At 45.1% G+C, this 16,425-nt stretch overlaps 1 protein-coding gene across 4 annotated transcripts in view; it reads right to left on the bottom strand.

Moving 5' to 3' along the window:
- TBC1D12 (TBC1 domain family member 12) overlaps positions 1-11,318 on the bottom strand; it is a 36,141-nt gene extending 24,823 nt beyond the window's left edge. Inside the window, exons 1-2 of one of the 4 annotated variants that reach the window (XM_048947178.1) lie at positions 11,113-11,318; positions 10,831-10,910 (exon numbers count right to left, since the gene is read on the bottom strand). In XM_048947178.1, the coding sequence (XP_048803135.1) occupies positions 10,831-10,910; positions 11,113-11,226 (194 nt within the window). In that variant the 5' untranslated portion in view covers positions 11,227-11,318. Of the gene's footprint in view, positions 1-9,201; positions 9,901-10,830; positions 10,911-11,031 lie in introns of those variants that run through there. The other 3 variants (XM_048947179.1, XM_048947175.1, XM_048947177.1) reach the window with 3 other exon arrangements.
- Positions 11,319-16,425: the final 5,107 nt, after the last annotated feature.

Genomic DNA, 16,425 nt, shown 5'->3' with positions numbered 1-16,425 from the left:
CGGTTTACAAATAAGCTTTGCTTAACCCAGGATGGAAGCACACTCTTAATACATTATTTTGGCAGCTAACAGCATCACATCTTCTCATGTGCTGGTGACAACAGGGAAGCCTCACAAAAACGCTGTTTAATGAACAGCATCTGTGAATGCTTACAGATTGCATTCACTGAGCTGCAGGAAGTGCACTGCATTTGCTGCTTAGAATATTCATGAGATCTGCAGATCCTAGGAAAAGTCCCAGAAAACAGCATTTTGATAAGGAATCTCAAAATCCACCTGAGAATTTCAAAACTTCTTGACAAACCTACACTGCGAAACTGAGCAATGATGCTTGTTGAGGAACAGAGACATCACACTGACTCACTGAATGAAGTTTCACTTCACAGAAGCCCAGGGATGGTCGCGCAATGTTTTCTTCCTTCTAGTTGTATACTGTATACACTCTAGTGCATAGAAGTCCTCTCAAACCATACACCTGCTGAAGTACCAGAAGAACAAAACCACCTCTAGCCACAGAATAAAATATCATCGATACCACATAGCAAAACACCTATGCTTAACAGGGTTTGGGTTACACTACCGTTTCCCACAGTCACACAGCTACAGCAGCTGCAGTGACACACACAGGTGCATTGCTCTCTCCTTACCCAAGGAGGCTCATGCTCTCCTGGTACCTGCAGCACACAAATTGCTTGCTTCCATCCTGCCTTTCCCTTCCAAATTACTTTTGCTGCTAAGATAAATTGGTGAAGTCTAAACGCTGCTTGAATAGCACCTTGCTACTGTTACAGTGGAATCAGACATGTTTGTCTTCCCTTCCCACAGCTCTGTGCCATGCAAGAAACAACAGGCTATGAGTGTTTCACAGCTTTGGGCACCCAACAAAACCTGCAGCTGCTTTTCAGTCCGCTCTAAGTGCACACCCTTGGGTTTTCAGCCTCATCTTTGAGACTCAGAGAAGCCTGCCTGAAGACTCATCATGAAAACAGCTCTGCTGGTGTAGAGATACAGCGCTGTATTACTGATAGCAATCAACTTTATTCACCTCCCATTTGAGTCCAGCAACCTTAACAGTAGCACTAAGAAACAGTACTCACAGCCTTTAACTGCCTCCAGCCCTCTAGCTTTAAACCAAGATGAGGTTTCTAATTCAGCCTTCCACTCCCACCATAAAACCACAACCTGCAGCCCATGCACTACGTGCGGTTAGTCTGAGGGCTACAAGAATAGAGAGGCCGCTGGATAGTGTGGGTATAGAGAAGCAGGAAGTGGCAACTGTGCTGGAGCCACAACAAAAAAGAAAACAGTGAAATGCAGCTAAGTTGCAAGGTAGGAAGTTAAAATACAGTCCTAGCAAGTGGGACTTACTCTGCATTGTTCTTCTAACGTCACTACCCAGAAAACCAGCCCAGCTGTTTAGCCAGCAAGTCTAGCAACACAGCTATAACTAGATGTTCTCGAGGCAGAGCAATCTGACAGCACTCAGTCAGCTAAGGCATGTGGGGGTCCCAGCAGGGCTTTGGCTCCTCCATCAGAGTAGAGCCAAGGAACCATTCTACTTCTTTTTGCATATCAGAGAATCAAATCATCACAACTCCACCTAGGGAAACACTGAGAAAACAAGATTTGAAAGCGACAAGAACCAACAAAGGAAGTGAGAGCTGGCTCTATTTTCCTTTTTAATGAACATCCTAGTATCTGATATTAGACACAGTATAAGACAACTTTCTCACATTAAATCCAATGAAGCGAGACACCAACGGGAAAGAAACAGCACCACATCCATCATCGTGAGCTTCCTCTCTCCCTCCCACATAACATTTTGTTACAGAATCGTGAAGGCTCAGGAGGGGAATCCAACATGGAAATAATGCTGCAAACGAGCACCCTGCAGGAGTACAAACAGCTCAGAGGGTGGTGTTGTGTTCTGGATTTTCACTTTGGCTTTGGTTTCATTTTTTGTTTGCTTGGTTTTGAATCTTCTTTTGGGTTTTGTTTGTTTGTTTTTTATTTTAACTAAAATGACAAAAAAAGAGTTAAAAAAACCACTGGAAAGCCAAACTAGCCTGCAATAACATGAGTACGTTAAAATCTACCAACTCCAATAAAATTCCCAGATGAATAAAAGCAATCTGAAGTAAAAAGTCAAACTCACTGAAATACTGAGTACATAGGATGATGAAACTGATTTTGCATCTCCACAAAAACACAGTTCTGCTTGTGCACACAGTCTGTTCTTACTTCATTTACAGTTCATTTTTAAATAAGCTTTGAAGGTGTACAAAATAGGTCTGTGACATCTAAACTGGCAGAAAAAAGTTGTTCGGGAAGTGACTTAGGTGCACTTGGTAGTGCTTATCCAGATGGCTGTGTGACTGAAGAGTTAGAAGAGGTATATTCCAGGCTTTTTATAGACATTAAGGCATTAAGTTCTTGTAGGACCGAGCTCACAGTGTTGTGGTTTCTGGTTTCTTAATGAAACACGAATCAGCAACACCATCAGAAATGGTATCTAAAGCTTCAGCCTAAATTAGATATACCTGACATCTCATAAACTGCTAGCTGTGAACAATTGAGTAGGGAAGGAAGAGATTTTTGTCCACTTGCTGAGGACACCCAGACAAACAAATCACCATGGAGCTGCACTGAAGAACCTAAATTTGATCAGCTGTACCATTCAGGTTCCTCCTGGCTGATACCAGTACCAAAGTGGATTTACAGACTCTGGTAGCGAAAGGTTTTTATTACAGACACAAGAACATTTTGGAAGTTTTATGAGTAGGCAGCGTTTAGCAATACCGCAGAACACCCTGTCCAGAACATTCACTGGCAAACACTGTTTTAAAAGTCTGAATGATGCTTCTAACAAAGAGGTGTTGCACAGGTTAGCTTTATAAACTGGTTCAAGTAGTCAGAAACACAGGTAGCAGAAGGTGAATTTCAGGATGCCCAAATACCAAAAGAGTAAAGAATGATAATGAGTGCAGGCTCACAATAATTTGAGTGAGCTAGCAAAACAGAGCTGTGTGCCAAGCTCCTCTATCACCTTCATATTTAATTGGGCAGCTCAGCAGCTCTTCAGGCATTATACCTAACAAATGCTATAGTTAATCTTTTGTAACAGTGACTGCCACTTGCCCATGCAGTCTAACTCAAAATCCTACATCACAGAGGTGTGACACACAGAGAACTTTTACTACCCAGTCGAGCACCTGTAGCTACTTCTTGAACAACCAAGAAAATGTACTCCTGCCAAGCCACAGCTGGTTAGCCAGCAACATGCCCTGAACAAAACAGTATCAGAAGAGCCCTTTCCCCACCCACCCAACAGCTGCTTCAGCTCCACTAAGGGGAAGCCCCTCTTCTTCCTTGCATTAATAATGTCCCATATGCCTTTGCTGTGTCCATTTCCACACTCTATACCTTACAAGTCAAGCCATCCCATACCACTCATCCCATAAAGCCAAACATACATGTCAGTCCCTAGCTTGACAAGCTGCAGCAGCTCATATAGGATGTGAAGATAGATACCAGCAGTAGATATGAGGCATTCCCTTTTTTATCTGACAACAGAAGTTCTTACATCTATTCACCAAGACATCTCCAATTATCCCCAACCTAATAGGGCAAAACTACCTAAAACCATTCTCATTGTGACTCATTTTCATTAAGATGAAGTCAGCAGCTTTATCATCAACACAGGCACTACACTGAAAGTCCAAAGACTCCATTCCAAGATACATTTTCATGACAAAGGTGAGATATCTTCACCTCTGACACAGCCTACAGATCTTTGATCCAAGTTCAGCACAGGGCAGTATCATTCAGGGACTGCCCCTGAGCTCATGGTGCTTACTGCTCCTGGCAGCCTGATTGAGCCTGAGCAAGAAAGATACTCTGCACGCCCCCCCTCAGCTACCTACAGAACAGGAGGAGCAGCAAGCTCTGCAATCTGCTCCACTTCCCTTTCACAGCTACAAACCGCCCAAATACCTCTGGTAGCTGATGGCTTGTTTACCTAGTAAGGAATTCTGGCATCCAGCATACAAACATCCTCATTAATGCCCAGCAGCAGCACAGACAAGATCCTACACTGATGGCTGCACTAGGAACTGAAGTAGGAGAGAAAACTGAGCATTGCTGGGGGTGACCCAGCCACAGCTGAGTCTCCCATGTTGCAAAAAGCAGAAAAGTAGAATCAGCAGCTCAGTATGCTGGTCACCCTTCTCCTACCACGTCTTACTCAGTACAAACCAGACCCTGGTGACACAGGGGGCAGCAGCAGCAAGCCTGTCCGAAAAAACTGCCAAGAGCTTCCTCCCACAGGCTACAGGTGTTATTCTCAGTATGAAAAAATACTCATACCTGAAAAATTCAGTTTTTCCCTCACTGAAGTCAGAAGTCCACCCACAGAGCACGCACCCACCATTCACACTGCCATCCCAGTGTGGGGCCAGAAGCACTGCGCTCTGCACAGCTGCCACCAACACAGTGCCAACCAGCAGCAGGCTTTCTCCTTCCACCCAGCCTTCACTCAAAAACCCGTAGTATCTTCATATAAGAGCCCACTGTGTCTCAGAGAATTGTGACAAACCTGGCTATCAGGATGCAGCATGAAGCAGTATGAAGCAGTCTCACTTCCTTAGGAAGCAATAATAAAGAGGCTGAGAAGCACAGAGCCATCAACACCCAAAGAAAGCTTAAAGCACTGCCCATCACCCAAAAAAGAAAAAACTCTTCCCAGCTGAAGAGCAAATAGCAAGAGACAAAACACCCTTTAAAAACTATACAACACAAGGGCTAGGAGTGAAACTTTGTCTAACAGCTATTTTCAGCTACCAGACCTTGAGAGCTTGCTAGTTTTCTTAAGCTGCTCAGAATGAGTTCACTCATAAGAACAAAGCTGCTGCCACTTCAATAACTTTGCTACAGCAGAACACTTGTGGAGAGCCTTTATACATGCAGTAAGAAAATCATACAATTCTGGTAAAGTTTTCTATGCGTGCAGTTATTAGCAGAGTTTGAAGCTGAAGCATTTACTACTGTTTGTCTTACTTTGGAGACTGCACTTCCTTAAGTTGCCAATATCTGTCATTCATATGACTGAAAGCCAGAAACTGGCCACCATGTCAACGCAACTTCACAAATAAATTGTTCTTAGTGAACCGTGTGGGAAGAACCTATGGAAAAGTTTACGTTCTGATCATATGAATGCTTTTTCTTATTTCTAAGAAACTGAATGTGCCTCTAACTCAGGGAAAAAGAACAGTGGCTGAAGCGATTCTTTGAAGTCTTGGGTTCAGGTGCTCTTTTCCACTTACTCCAGGCAGCTGTAATTCTCAACAGTTGTAAGCATCTGCTGATCACTTCAGTAACAAAACAGTAACAACTACAACAAACAAAATACTTGGTCTGACAGAAACAGAAAGGTGAGAAGTGCCCGCACAATTTCTGAGGGCAAGCTTTGTTTCAGTCCCTGAACCCTTCTTTGTCATTCCTCTTTCCGAAACCAATGTCACCGTATTTCCTTGACCTATTAGAAGCTCTGCAATCCCCATTCCCTTTCTCTCTCACCTCTATCCCTCAGGTCTGGACAAAAAAAGAAAACACAAGTCTTTCAGGACGTCAACAAGAAGGTAAAGGAAATACATGAATATAGATTAAATCCTGCGAAATCCCATCGATCAGCTTTCTGACCTTGGCACGTACAGAAGGGTCGGAAGATCTGTGGCAGTAAGGACAGTTCACACTCAATTCTTTTTGGACCCAAACCCCCAAAACAGATGGGCAGTTCCTTCCCTGGAAATTCTTAGCCATTTATGAACCAGAAAAGCTCTGCATACACATAGAACTATCAATTCTATATTCACAAGATGCAACTGTACATGAGGTGTGTTAGACAGCTCAAAGAGCTTCAAGTGCTACTCCATAACAAATGGAAAGTAACCTACAGTCTGCAGTACACGAGCAGCACTGCTCAGAGAACTGTTTTGCAGACTCTACAGTCTCTGTCAAGGTCATTTTCCCAAGCAAGAAGATTAGCAGCTTGTGAAGAACTACCTACTGAATGAATCACAGAACTGCATTTACAAAATGTGGGCTTGAGCAGTTTCTCAGTTCTTTGTTCCTACAAACATCAACTCCATTCAGCTTTTTACCACCTTCAAGAGTGAAGATTTCTCAAGACTGCTGGGCAGTAAGTGCAGCAGTTCTGAGTGAGGAAGGATGAGGCTAAGGCAGTTTCTATAAGCACATGTATGCCAACACCATACATGCTTTTGCAACCCTACCGCACTGTTGCTCACAGCAAATTCTGAAGACCTACCAGCAGTGGTAATTACAATTTGAGTTCTTTGTGATCTTATCAGAAAAAGAAAAGCTTGTTAGATTAATTCTGGAAAACAAGCATTTGGGAAAATGGTGCTTTACAACAACAAAGGACATACCACTGCTGTTGTCAACATTAAGCTTTGAACCCAGGGCTCAGAAAGCAATCAGGAACTGTCAGCTACCAGGTACCTACACTTATCAGTGCAGTTCAGGAAGGAACAATAGCTGCAAGAGTTGAGAAAATGCCTGACAAGATACGTGTGAAAAATGAAGTAAAATCACCTTTAAAAGAGGTGCAGGATCTGCAGCCATGGTAATCACCCCTGCCTTAATTCTACTGTCCATTTAATGCCCTTGCTCACTGAATTATTCTGTGGTCAACAGTAAGCCACTGGGACCATCTACAAATCAGCTGAACAACCTAAGAAGAGAACACTGCACTTGTAAGCTGCTATGCAAGACCACAGAGCTCTGAACAGTGCCTACACACAGCTGTGCTACGAACCCTATGCAGGAGTACAACAGAGCAAGAGCTGACTCTCCAGAAGGCACCCAACCGTGGCAGCAGCACAGCGGAGATGAGGGGCTTTGCTCTCTGCTCCATACACCCCACATGAGATGGAATCCCACTTCATACACTGAGGGAAACAGAGAAGTAGAATAAAAAGGCAGCAAAAACTGTTATTTTCCATTAAAAAGCTGTTAGCATTGAGTTGATAGGATTAGCAATTTGGCATGCATACAAGATAAGAACCCAGGGTGAAATACTACACTCCACGCTCACTGAAAAATATCTGCAAGCCCTGTCAGTAACAATTTTTCTGAGATAATGGGAAAGTTTCCCTCCACCTGGAGGGCACAGGCACTCTCCCTGCAGCAGAACCACACAAGGAGCATTTTGCACAGCTGCTCTCTTCCCCCTGCCTCCCCTCAGCAGCTTCTCCTCCAGTTCAGTGACACAAAGACAGAACGTGGATCATTTCAGCAAGCTACAGAGCAGGCCAGGCTGATAGCTAAGGAGACTGAAATAAGCAGGTGGAGAGAGCAGCCTCCTAACCCAGATCTGCCATGGCAAGGGAATTCATCTGGTCAGGCAGTTACAACACAGAGCTTTCATACAGACTTGCTCCTCACTTTCACACAGTTCTTAACCAAATAGCAGCAAGAAAGGTCCACCTTTTAAAAGAAAGGGCCATATAATTACAGTTATTGGGAAAACATAAGAGCTACTGAATTTCAGACAGCTTGTAAACTAGACAAAGAGCATTACAAGCGTGAAGCATCCTATACAAGACACACCTGCATTTAGCACAGCCCACACATTTCCTCCAATGCTGAGAAAAATGTTTGTGTCCTGACAAAGCATTAGCGAGCTGCCCTCTTAACAAAGACTCTTCACAGGATGCTTCCACACAGCACAATCTAAAGTTCAGGAGAACAACACATTTACCACTCCCTGATGATTTAAACATTCAGCAATCACCTGTGGGGGAAGGTCTACAAGAGGTGGGCATTCAATCATAGAGTGATTTCCAATAAATGCAGTCCCTATTGCTGAGAGTCAAGGCAAAGTTCTCTTTGTGAAGAACTGGAGAAAAACCCACTCACAATGGCAACCATTGGTTTTGAACAAACCCAAGCACTTTAAGAAAGTGAGAAGTCCAGGCTTTTAAAACAGAAGTAGGTCAGAAGAATTGACTGCCTCCTTTATTACTACTTTTCTAAGCAATCAAGAACACAAACTCATGTTATTTTGCACACAAGAGCATCAAGTATGAGAAGCTTGGGCTTTAAAAAAAAAAAAAAAACAACTAGTAAGAAAAAAAAAAATTAGAACCGGACTTCATTAATGAATCTCATTGTGGCTGCCCAGTGCTGTACAACACTTTCACCAACACATACACAGAGCTTGGCAGTCCCTGAGGCCAGCACTGCTCACCCGGCACAGCCAGCGGGGCCAGCAAGAGACTATGAAACAGTATCCTGCAAACTCATCCTTCACCACAGTGTCACTACTCTGGCTTCTGCCACAACAGATGCAATTAAGTTTTTCCAGATATTATACTGAAAACTGAAAGTGTCCCTGTCTGCTGACAACGACTTCCACGGCACGCCAAGTCCTGGCTTTTCTAGGAGCCAAAGTTCTCCAAAAGCTCTGGAGCAAAAAGCAACAAGGAAGCAAAGGGAAGGCAATGTACTGCAGTGCACAGAAAGTAGGGAAAAAAGGGGACGGGGGGAAAAACACCCACAGGAAACAGTGGGAACAGGGGACCAACTCACAGTCCGTGCTTGGCACAAAGCAGAGGCATAACAGCTCTCACACCACTACGCTCAGTCCTGAGCCCACCTCCTCCCTTTTGCAATGGCAGGCAAAAGAGGCCCATTTCTGTTTGGGATCATGCCTTCCTAATCACTGCCTTTCCACATCAACCCTTTTCAGTTAGTAAATTTAATCTTATTCTGTCTTCTAACAACCCTCTGTGCTACCAGAGCAACTATAACACAACAAATGAAGTCCCGGGGTTTGGAGAGCAAAAGAACAGAAACCAGCAAATGTTAACTCCCATCTTTAAGGACAAGTCCAACAGAGCGTGCTGTAAATTATTAAAGCCAGGACGCACCTCCTGCACGGCACGATCAAGAGCTTCTACAGGGAGAATTTCGCCTTATTTACCATCAGTTTAATCACCAGCACCCCTGGGTTCCTCCAGACAGCACAGCGCTCCGGTGCACGCAGCGGGCTCACACGTAAGCGCACCGGCTCCGTAGCGGTGACAGCACTTTTACCTCCGAGCCCCGCACACGGCCCCCGCGGGGCAGAGCCGCGGCCCAAGGACCGGTGGCGGCCCAGGGCGGCCCTCCCGTCCGTACCTGGTGAAGAACTCGGCCAAGCTGCTCCCGGCACCGGCGATGCCCGCCCGCCGTGCCCTCTCGGCCGGTTCCTGCGGCGGCTCCGGGGCGGGAGGCAGGTGCTCCGGGGCACTGCGGCGGCGGCTTACTTCGTACGTGTTGCGAGAGTTCAGGCTCACGTCCGTGAAGGCGGGGGCGGCGGGGCCGCTGGGGGGGCTGCCTCCCGCCTCGCCCCGCAGGCAGCAGCTCCGCAGCGGCTCCTCCAACGCCGCGCCCGCGGCGGTGCCGCCCCCCGGGCCAGGCGGGCAGAGGAGGAAGCCCCCGTTGTGCAGCTTCGCTTCCTCTTCCTCGCCCTCCTCCCGAGGCGGCGGCCCGCCCGGCAGCAGGAAGCCGGCGTCCCCGTTGGTCATCCTCCCGCGGGGCCCCACGGCGCAGGCGGCCCCGTTGGCGGCCTTCTCGGGGCAGCGCCGCCCGCCCGCCGCCGGGCCCAGCGCCGCCAGGTACCGCTGCAGCAGCCGCTCCCGCCCCGCCGCCGGCACGCCGCTCCCGCGGCTCAGGCCCCGGCTCCCATCCCGCTCCCCGTCCTCCTCCTCTGCCTCCTCCTCCGCCGCCGCCTCCTGCCGGCCCGCGGGAAGCACGGCCGCACCGCCCGGAGCTCCGCCATCGTCCGGCCCCACCATTTGCCGCCGCGGAGCCCCGCAGGTGCCGGCGGCGCAGCCCCCCCGCGGCGCGGCGGAGGCCGAGGGGGGCGGGGCGAGGCGCGCTCCTCAGCACCGGCGGCGCCGCGATCGCTGACAGCCGCCTCTCTGCGCCCGGGACCGCGGCCTCGGCGGGGGGGCAGCGAGCCCGCCTCGCGCAGGCGCGGGGCCCGCCCCTCGGAGAGACACCATAGAGAAGGAGAGCGCCCTCTCCCGGCGCGGCCGCATCCGGGACCCGAGACGGGACCCGCCCAGCCCTCACGTTACCGTATTGCCGCGAGAGGCTCCTTCTTGCTGGCAGTGACCACCGTATTTCCCTGCCTTGCCGCGCAGCTCTGCCACGGAGGCAGCCGGCGGCCCCTCCCCTCCTGGCCCTTCCCGCGCTGCGCCTGGAGCCGTGCGCGGATACCGAGAGGTCTGACAGGGCGGCGAGGGCACCGGCGGCAGCTCTCGGTTGAGGGCAGCACCGGCCAGCAGCGCTTACCTCAGGCAGCGGGGTGCACCGGGACTGCCCCGGCTTTGCAGTGGGTTTTTTTTTTTTTGTTTTGTTTTGTTTTTTTCCTCCCTGAAGAGATGGTTGGAATGACCTTGAGCTTTTGGAGAGGAGGAAGTGGGGAGAGAAAAGGATGGCACCGTGAGGCCGCAGGGTGAATCCTCTCCAGAGCCGCGATTGGATTTCCTAGCTCTCCGGGTTGGGAGGAGGATGGAGGACGCATGAAGGCAGCATGAAGGCAGCAGCACGCCTGTGCTTCCCACTGTTTCTCTCAGAGGAAAGATGAATTATTACAGTATCCCCTTTCTCATGGAAGAAGAGGGCCAAAAGCACATAAAAAGGAAAGTATGTGGGCTTTAAGCCCCCACAGCAATAACGAGCTGCTACTCTCCCTGTGCAAGCACAAGGTAACACCTAAGCCTCATAAATTGCTTTTGAATTCCTGCAGTAAATACTCACAGTTGGTAATAAGGAAGGTAGATGTCTGCAGGAAATCCACAGCCAAAGGTGTCCTCCATTCTGTACCACCTTCGTATGCCCTGCAGTGAGGCAGGAGTCCTGGCTTTTAAAGGCAGCAGGGGGACATGCCCAGAGAGTGGCCTCACCATGACATGGAGATGGAGCAGAAGCAGTCATCCCCTCTAAATGCTTTTCCCTTACCTGTGGGCATTTTAGGAAGAAGAATTTTAACTGAGAATCTTCAGCACGATAAAAACTTGATGCGATTCACAGCGTTTTGACCTGCAGTGTTGCAATATAAAGTCTTTTGGTCTTGGCTTTAGCAAAGAAAGAAAAATCTGTTGTTTTTTTTCCCCTTTCTTGTTGCCCTGCAACTGTACTTCTGAGGTCAGGCATGCATCATGGGTGTTTTACAAAGCACAAGTAAGCCTTCTAACTTGAGTAGGTAGCAGGTATTTGCAATCTCAGAGGCTGGAGAAGAAATGAACCCAGTTTGGATTTTTTTGTTTTGCCTTGCCTATCTTGATAGAGGGCATGCAGCTTCATCCAGCTACAGCTGTGCCAGATGAACGACCATTGGCCTCAGCTGCTTGGAAGTAAGGGTTGCTAGGATTACCCACCTTTTGGATATACCAGCTGAATTGCTTGTAGGAATACTTTGTAGACTGCTTCAGTCAAAACAAATTAGCAAAGGTTAACTAATAAAGCTTTTTAGTTAACTAAAACTTTTTGCCATACCTAAGATGGTAGGTTTTCTGTTCTACCCTGCAACACATTGAACCAACAGTATTTAAAGCTGATCCAGCAAGTACAATATCCCAAGAAGTGCTTTAGTCACCAGCCACGAACAGGATAGTTACTGTGTCTTCAGAAGTTAATAACTAAATAAATAAAAGGGTCTGAGTAGTGTTCTACCCATCTTAAACTGGAGACTACATACACAGCAACAAGGGACCAACTTATTGTAATTTCATTTACATCTGTATGTTCATCATGACTCTGGGCAATGTGATATAAAGTGAATTGTACTGAAGACACAGCAGCACTGTATGCCATACAAGTAAGAAAAATTTGGATGTAATGTGAATCCATAAACTATGAATTATCCAAGAGCTTGTTCTGTACCAGGACAAATAAGCTGCCTTGATTAGAGTAAATCTAGGGTTTAAATGAGCACTTGGAGATCCAGAATGTGTTGTGCATATTTTTAATGGTGTTCACTGTTTAACTGGGATGCTACATAGCAGTGTCACTCCTGAACAGATTGCTATTATCCTATATTAGCCTATGAAAACCAAGGTTTTAATTCAGAACTGGCAAAACAGTACAAGATGCTAAGCAAAATGAAGACTGGCACTGAGATTGTCACACAGGATTGGCTTAGAATGAACTTATTTCAGTCAGTGCAACAGGGATTATTGGTAATTACGTTAGAGATTCCAAAGGACAGCAGGTTGTTTCACACACTCAGTTCACTGATTTGCACTGAGTCCCACCTTAGGACTTGCTAGACAGACAGATTTTTGTGTACTTTTCAACAGCCTAGCAGTCAGAAGACAAAAGCCATATTCTTAGCTTCCACTGATTTTATGTGAATACACACAACTCACTTCATCTTTAGTGCCTCAGTTTTGTGCTTGCAAAATATGTATTATGATTCCCATTATCTTTTTTACAGATGGAAAATGTTATATAAAGTATAAAATACAGTTACTATTAAATTGTGGGGTTGTGTTGCCTCTCTATTTTTTACAACTAAGGAATTAAGGTATAAGCAAGGATGTGTACTGTATGGTTCCCACACAACTATTAATGAAACAACTTTCAGTCAAATATCTGAAAGTCAAGGCAGTAATTCACAGAAGCTCACATGCATCTGTGGGCAACCAGCTCATTGTGACCTGGCAGAGCAGGGTGAGCAGGCAATCCAGAGCATGTAGAGGGTCCATCAGCAACACACAAGAACTGGGTACTAAACAGGAGACAGGTGGTTACAAAGCCTGAAATTTTAAAAGCAGGATTGGAGAAAATGCTACAATTAAAGACTAGAAGTGAAGGAACATATTTTGAGCCTTGTGAGAGTGCAGTCCTATGTTACAGTTATTACAGATCTGTGAAAACATCTGGCTCAGAAAATAAAAAATCTAGATAATTTCGTAGATTCATTTGAGGGCAAGACCCCAAAGAAGTGAATCTTCACAACTGAAAGAGATTGTTCTATGGCTGTAGGTTGAAGATGATGGGTCAGTGTGAACCTCCTGTATTTACTGATGTTGAAGAAATCGTGACATGAGATACTACTGTAACCACACCATAATGTAATTGTGCTGTTGCCTGATACTATTAAAAATTACATTGTTTATTCTATAGTTATAACCCCCAGTATCCACAAGAAATAGCATAATTTGTTAGTGAAAAGGAAATAGCTGCTTAGCTGAATATTGTCCTCAAACTGATTAGGGCAATTTGGTTGTAATAAGATTGTCTGTGCTTCTGGCTCTCTAAGGGGACCACTATGAAGGAGGAAACTTTACCAAATAAAAGTCTGTAAAGAAATAATGCCACATGATTGTGAATCTGAATTGCTTTTCCTGTGCTAAGAACTCTTCTGCGGGAGCTCAATTTATAAAATATCTCAACCATGGAAAAGTTACTCCAGGTGTTTTGGATCACAAAAAGAAAAGAGCATTTCTTCTATCTTAGCTCTCAGTGCAATACCATTTGTGGTGAGGTATCAGGAGAATGCATATGAGATAAGAGCTAAGCAACAAATGAATTTGGCTCATTTGTTTTCATTTTTAGTCACTGAAAGAGAAAAGAAGCAATCATCACTGATTTAATTATTTTATATCGCAAAGCACGCATAGAAGATCCATATAAGCAAGTCTCCACTGGGTGAGACTGTACAAATAAATAATGCAGGTAGACTTTGATCCAAAGAGTTTGCAATTGAAGTATCACATAAGAAACAAGCCAGACTTCTCAATACTCCTTACTCAGAGGATTGCACAAACTAAAACCCTGCCCCTTGTTCCAAAGATTTATGGTGTGCTGCAGTGACCCAGTCCTTATGCCTTCAGGACTGGTAAATACACAGGCAGCACACAACTAGACATGTCTGCATCCTCGTCTGTTTTTGACAGCTGACCTTTTACTACAGTCCCACATTAGGAACAGCCCCTGTGTATCACTCTACCCTTTCAAAGGTCTGAACACTTAGGAAATGTCACATATCTCTGATGTAATTAACACAATTCTAGGTCAGTAGTTTTTATTCTGGTTTCCATTTTGATTGGTTCATTCCAATTGCTTCATTCTATTATGAATAACAGTTATACAGACAATTTTTTACTCCCAAGTTTAAACTGCAACAATATAAGCCAAGCAACTGTTTTCAAGAGGCTGAGAACATAGGCAAATGATCCAATCCTGCAAAAGTGTTTAACATGGTATACTATGAGTGGTGCTAAAAATTCATTTATGAATTCTGTATGCTTTGGTGTATGGTCCTTGCAGAAAAAGACACAATGCTACTGGCAACACTGAGAAAATACTGGGATATTTATTGAGAAACAAACTGTACAAAACTAAGCCAATGTCCATCACTGTATTATTATGTTCAAAAGAACAATGTAGCTAGGCATCAGATTTTGGTTAACCAATGAAGTTACACACATAACCGATACACATCTATTGGTTTCCCTGTGCTGTTTCATTACCTCTGTAAGTAAGAGATGGAATGGCTTCCTCAGATCAATATATAAGAACCATACCCCTGTGCTCCCCAAACTTCAGATGGTTTTCTGTTTGCAGTACAGTTGTGCTGTTTGGCAGTTCACTCCAGAGGCTCTATTCCTTTGGAAATGTTGCCTTGGCAGGAACAGCCTTACTCTTCACTCTAATAACAGTTTGCACTTTTAATACAATGCCTTCTGGACAAGATCTCATCACAGACTCTAGCTAGCAATTAATTAAGACATTCAGAGATATGCTATTTGGCAGGCTCCCACACACTGCAGCCTTCTCTAAGGAGAAGGCTTCTCCTTCAGTTGTGCTGCAGTCCCAGAATTAAGTTATACTCAAAAGCATTATATACTTGGACACTTCAGCCTGTGGTGCCTTGCTTATGCTTTTCTGTGATTTAAAGAGTGTCAAGACCTCTTTGAGCACTGGAATGGGTTAAACTGTATTTTCCATTGCTCTGTTACAGGCTTGAAGACTTTCCAGCCACTGTCAGGCACTGGAAAACTCTCCACGCATGTAAACTCCATGTTGACCCCTGCAAAACTGCCCTGTGTAAATGACATCCCTACATAGAAACTTAATCTGTTACCCACTGAGTACCATCATCAAGAGACTGCTGACATCCCAATATCCATGTTTCAAATGTTATCTTGGTCCTCAGGCTACAACAGAAAATAATTTTATGACAGCTCGTTCAGATGCAAGGACTCTGCTTTGTACTTTTCCTGCCAGCTTTTAATGTCAGAGGCAGTGAGGGTTGTATACGTTTTTTATTTACTTTTCTAAAGCTAGCATGTAGTTGATAAAAAGCTGTTAGTCCGCCCACATGGTAATTACAGCATTATCACAAATTCCTGTCACAGCCTTATACTCTTTACTTGCTGAATCACTAATACTAATAAAATTACTTAAATGGATGATAAAATACAAGCAGGAAAAAAAAAAAACAGATTTTGTTTTTTGCCAAGTCGACTTGGGTTTTTTTCTTGTTTGTTTGGGTTTCCTCGAAATTCGTATTGTAATACACTTTGGGGGCTATGAGGATTCTGTCTTTGCATTCTTCAAATGCAGGCCTTTTCTCACAAGCAATGCTTACATTAACTCTTCAGGAATAATCTAGCTGATCCGATTTGATGCTGCTCTGAACCTACAGTTGTTCAATTGTTACATATACATACAAAGAATAGCTGTAAATGTTTGGTGAGACCGAGCATCAGGCCCTGAGCATCCCAAAATTCTATCCACTAAATTTAGTGGCAACAGAAGTCCACTAAGAAGGTATGGAGCTTGAAACAGTGAACTCAGTGAGAACTGAACTGAGCTTAGAACTACATGCAGATTACACTGTTTAATTTAATGTTATTATCTTTTCTTGGGATTCAACCAGTATGGAAGCCTTCAAACATTTCACAGAAAGTAGAAAACATTGTCACAGGGTGTATAAGGGTGGACAGCAGAAAGTGTGAACAACTGTTCAGTGGCAGTGTTGGTGTGTACACCAATTTCATTTGCCCCAACTCCTGATCATGCATTCACCTTCTTAATCCTGCCTGCTGTTACACCATCTCAGCTGTTTTTGTAGCAATGCAATGAATCAGACTGAAGAACTGATATGGCTAGAAAATACCTTAATTTTCTTGCCATGCTGCTTTACAGCCATAGCAGTTCTGTTGGTTTTGCAGCGCACGAAGCCAGATGATGCAGACATGAATAAACAGCTAGAAACAAATCTACAAAGTGCTGTTTGTGAATGCTTAACCAGGTTCTGAATAGTATCAAACAGAAGTTTATCCTTAAAAGAACAGCCTTCCCTTACCTTGGGCAAACAGAGTAACAGGGAGTGGCTGGAAG

Source organism: Lagopus muta, chromosome 5, assembly GCF_023343835.1.
Source record: "Lagopus muta isolate bLagMut1 chromosome 5, bLagMut1 primary, whole genome shotgun sequence".
Lineage (NCBI taxonomy): Eukaryota > Metazoa > Chordata > Aves > Galliformes > Phasianidae > Lagopus > Lagopus muta.
This window is presented reverse-complemented; position numbering and strand designations above follow the sequence as displayed.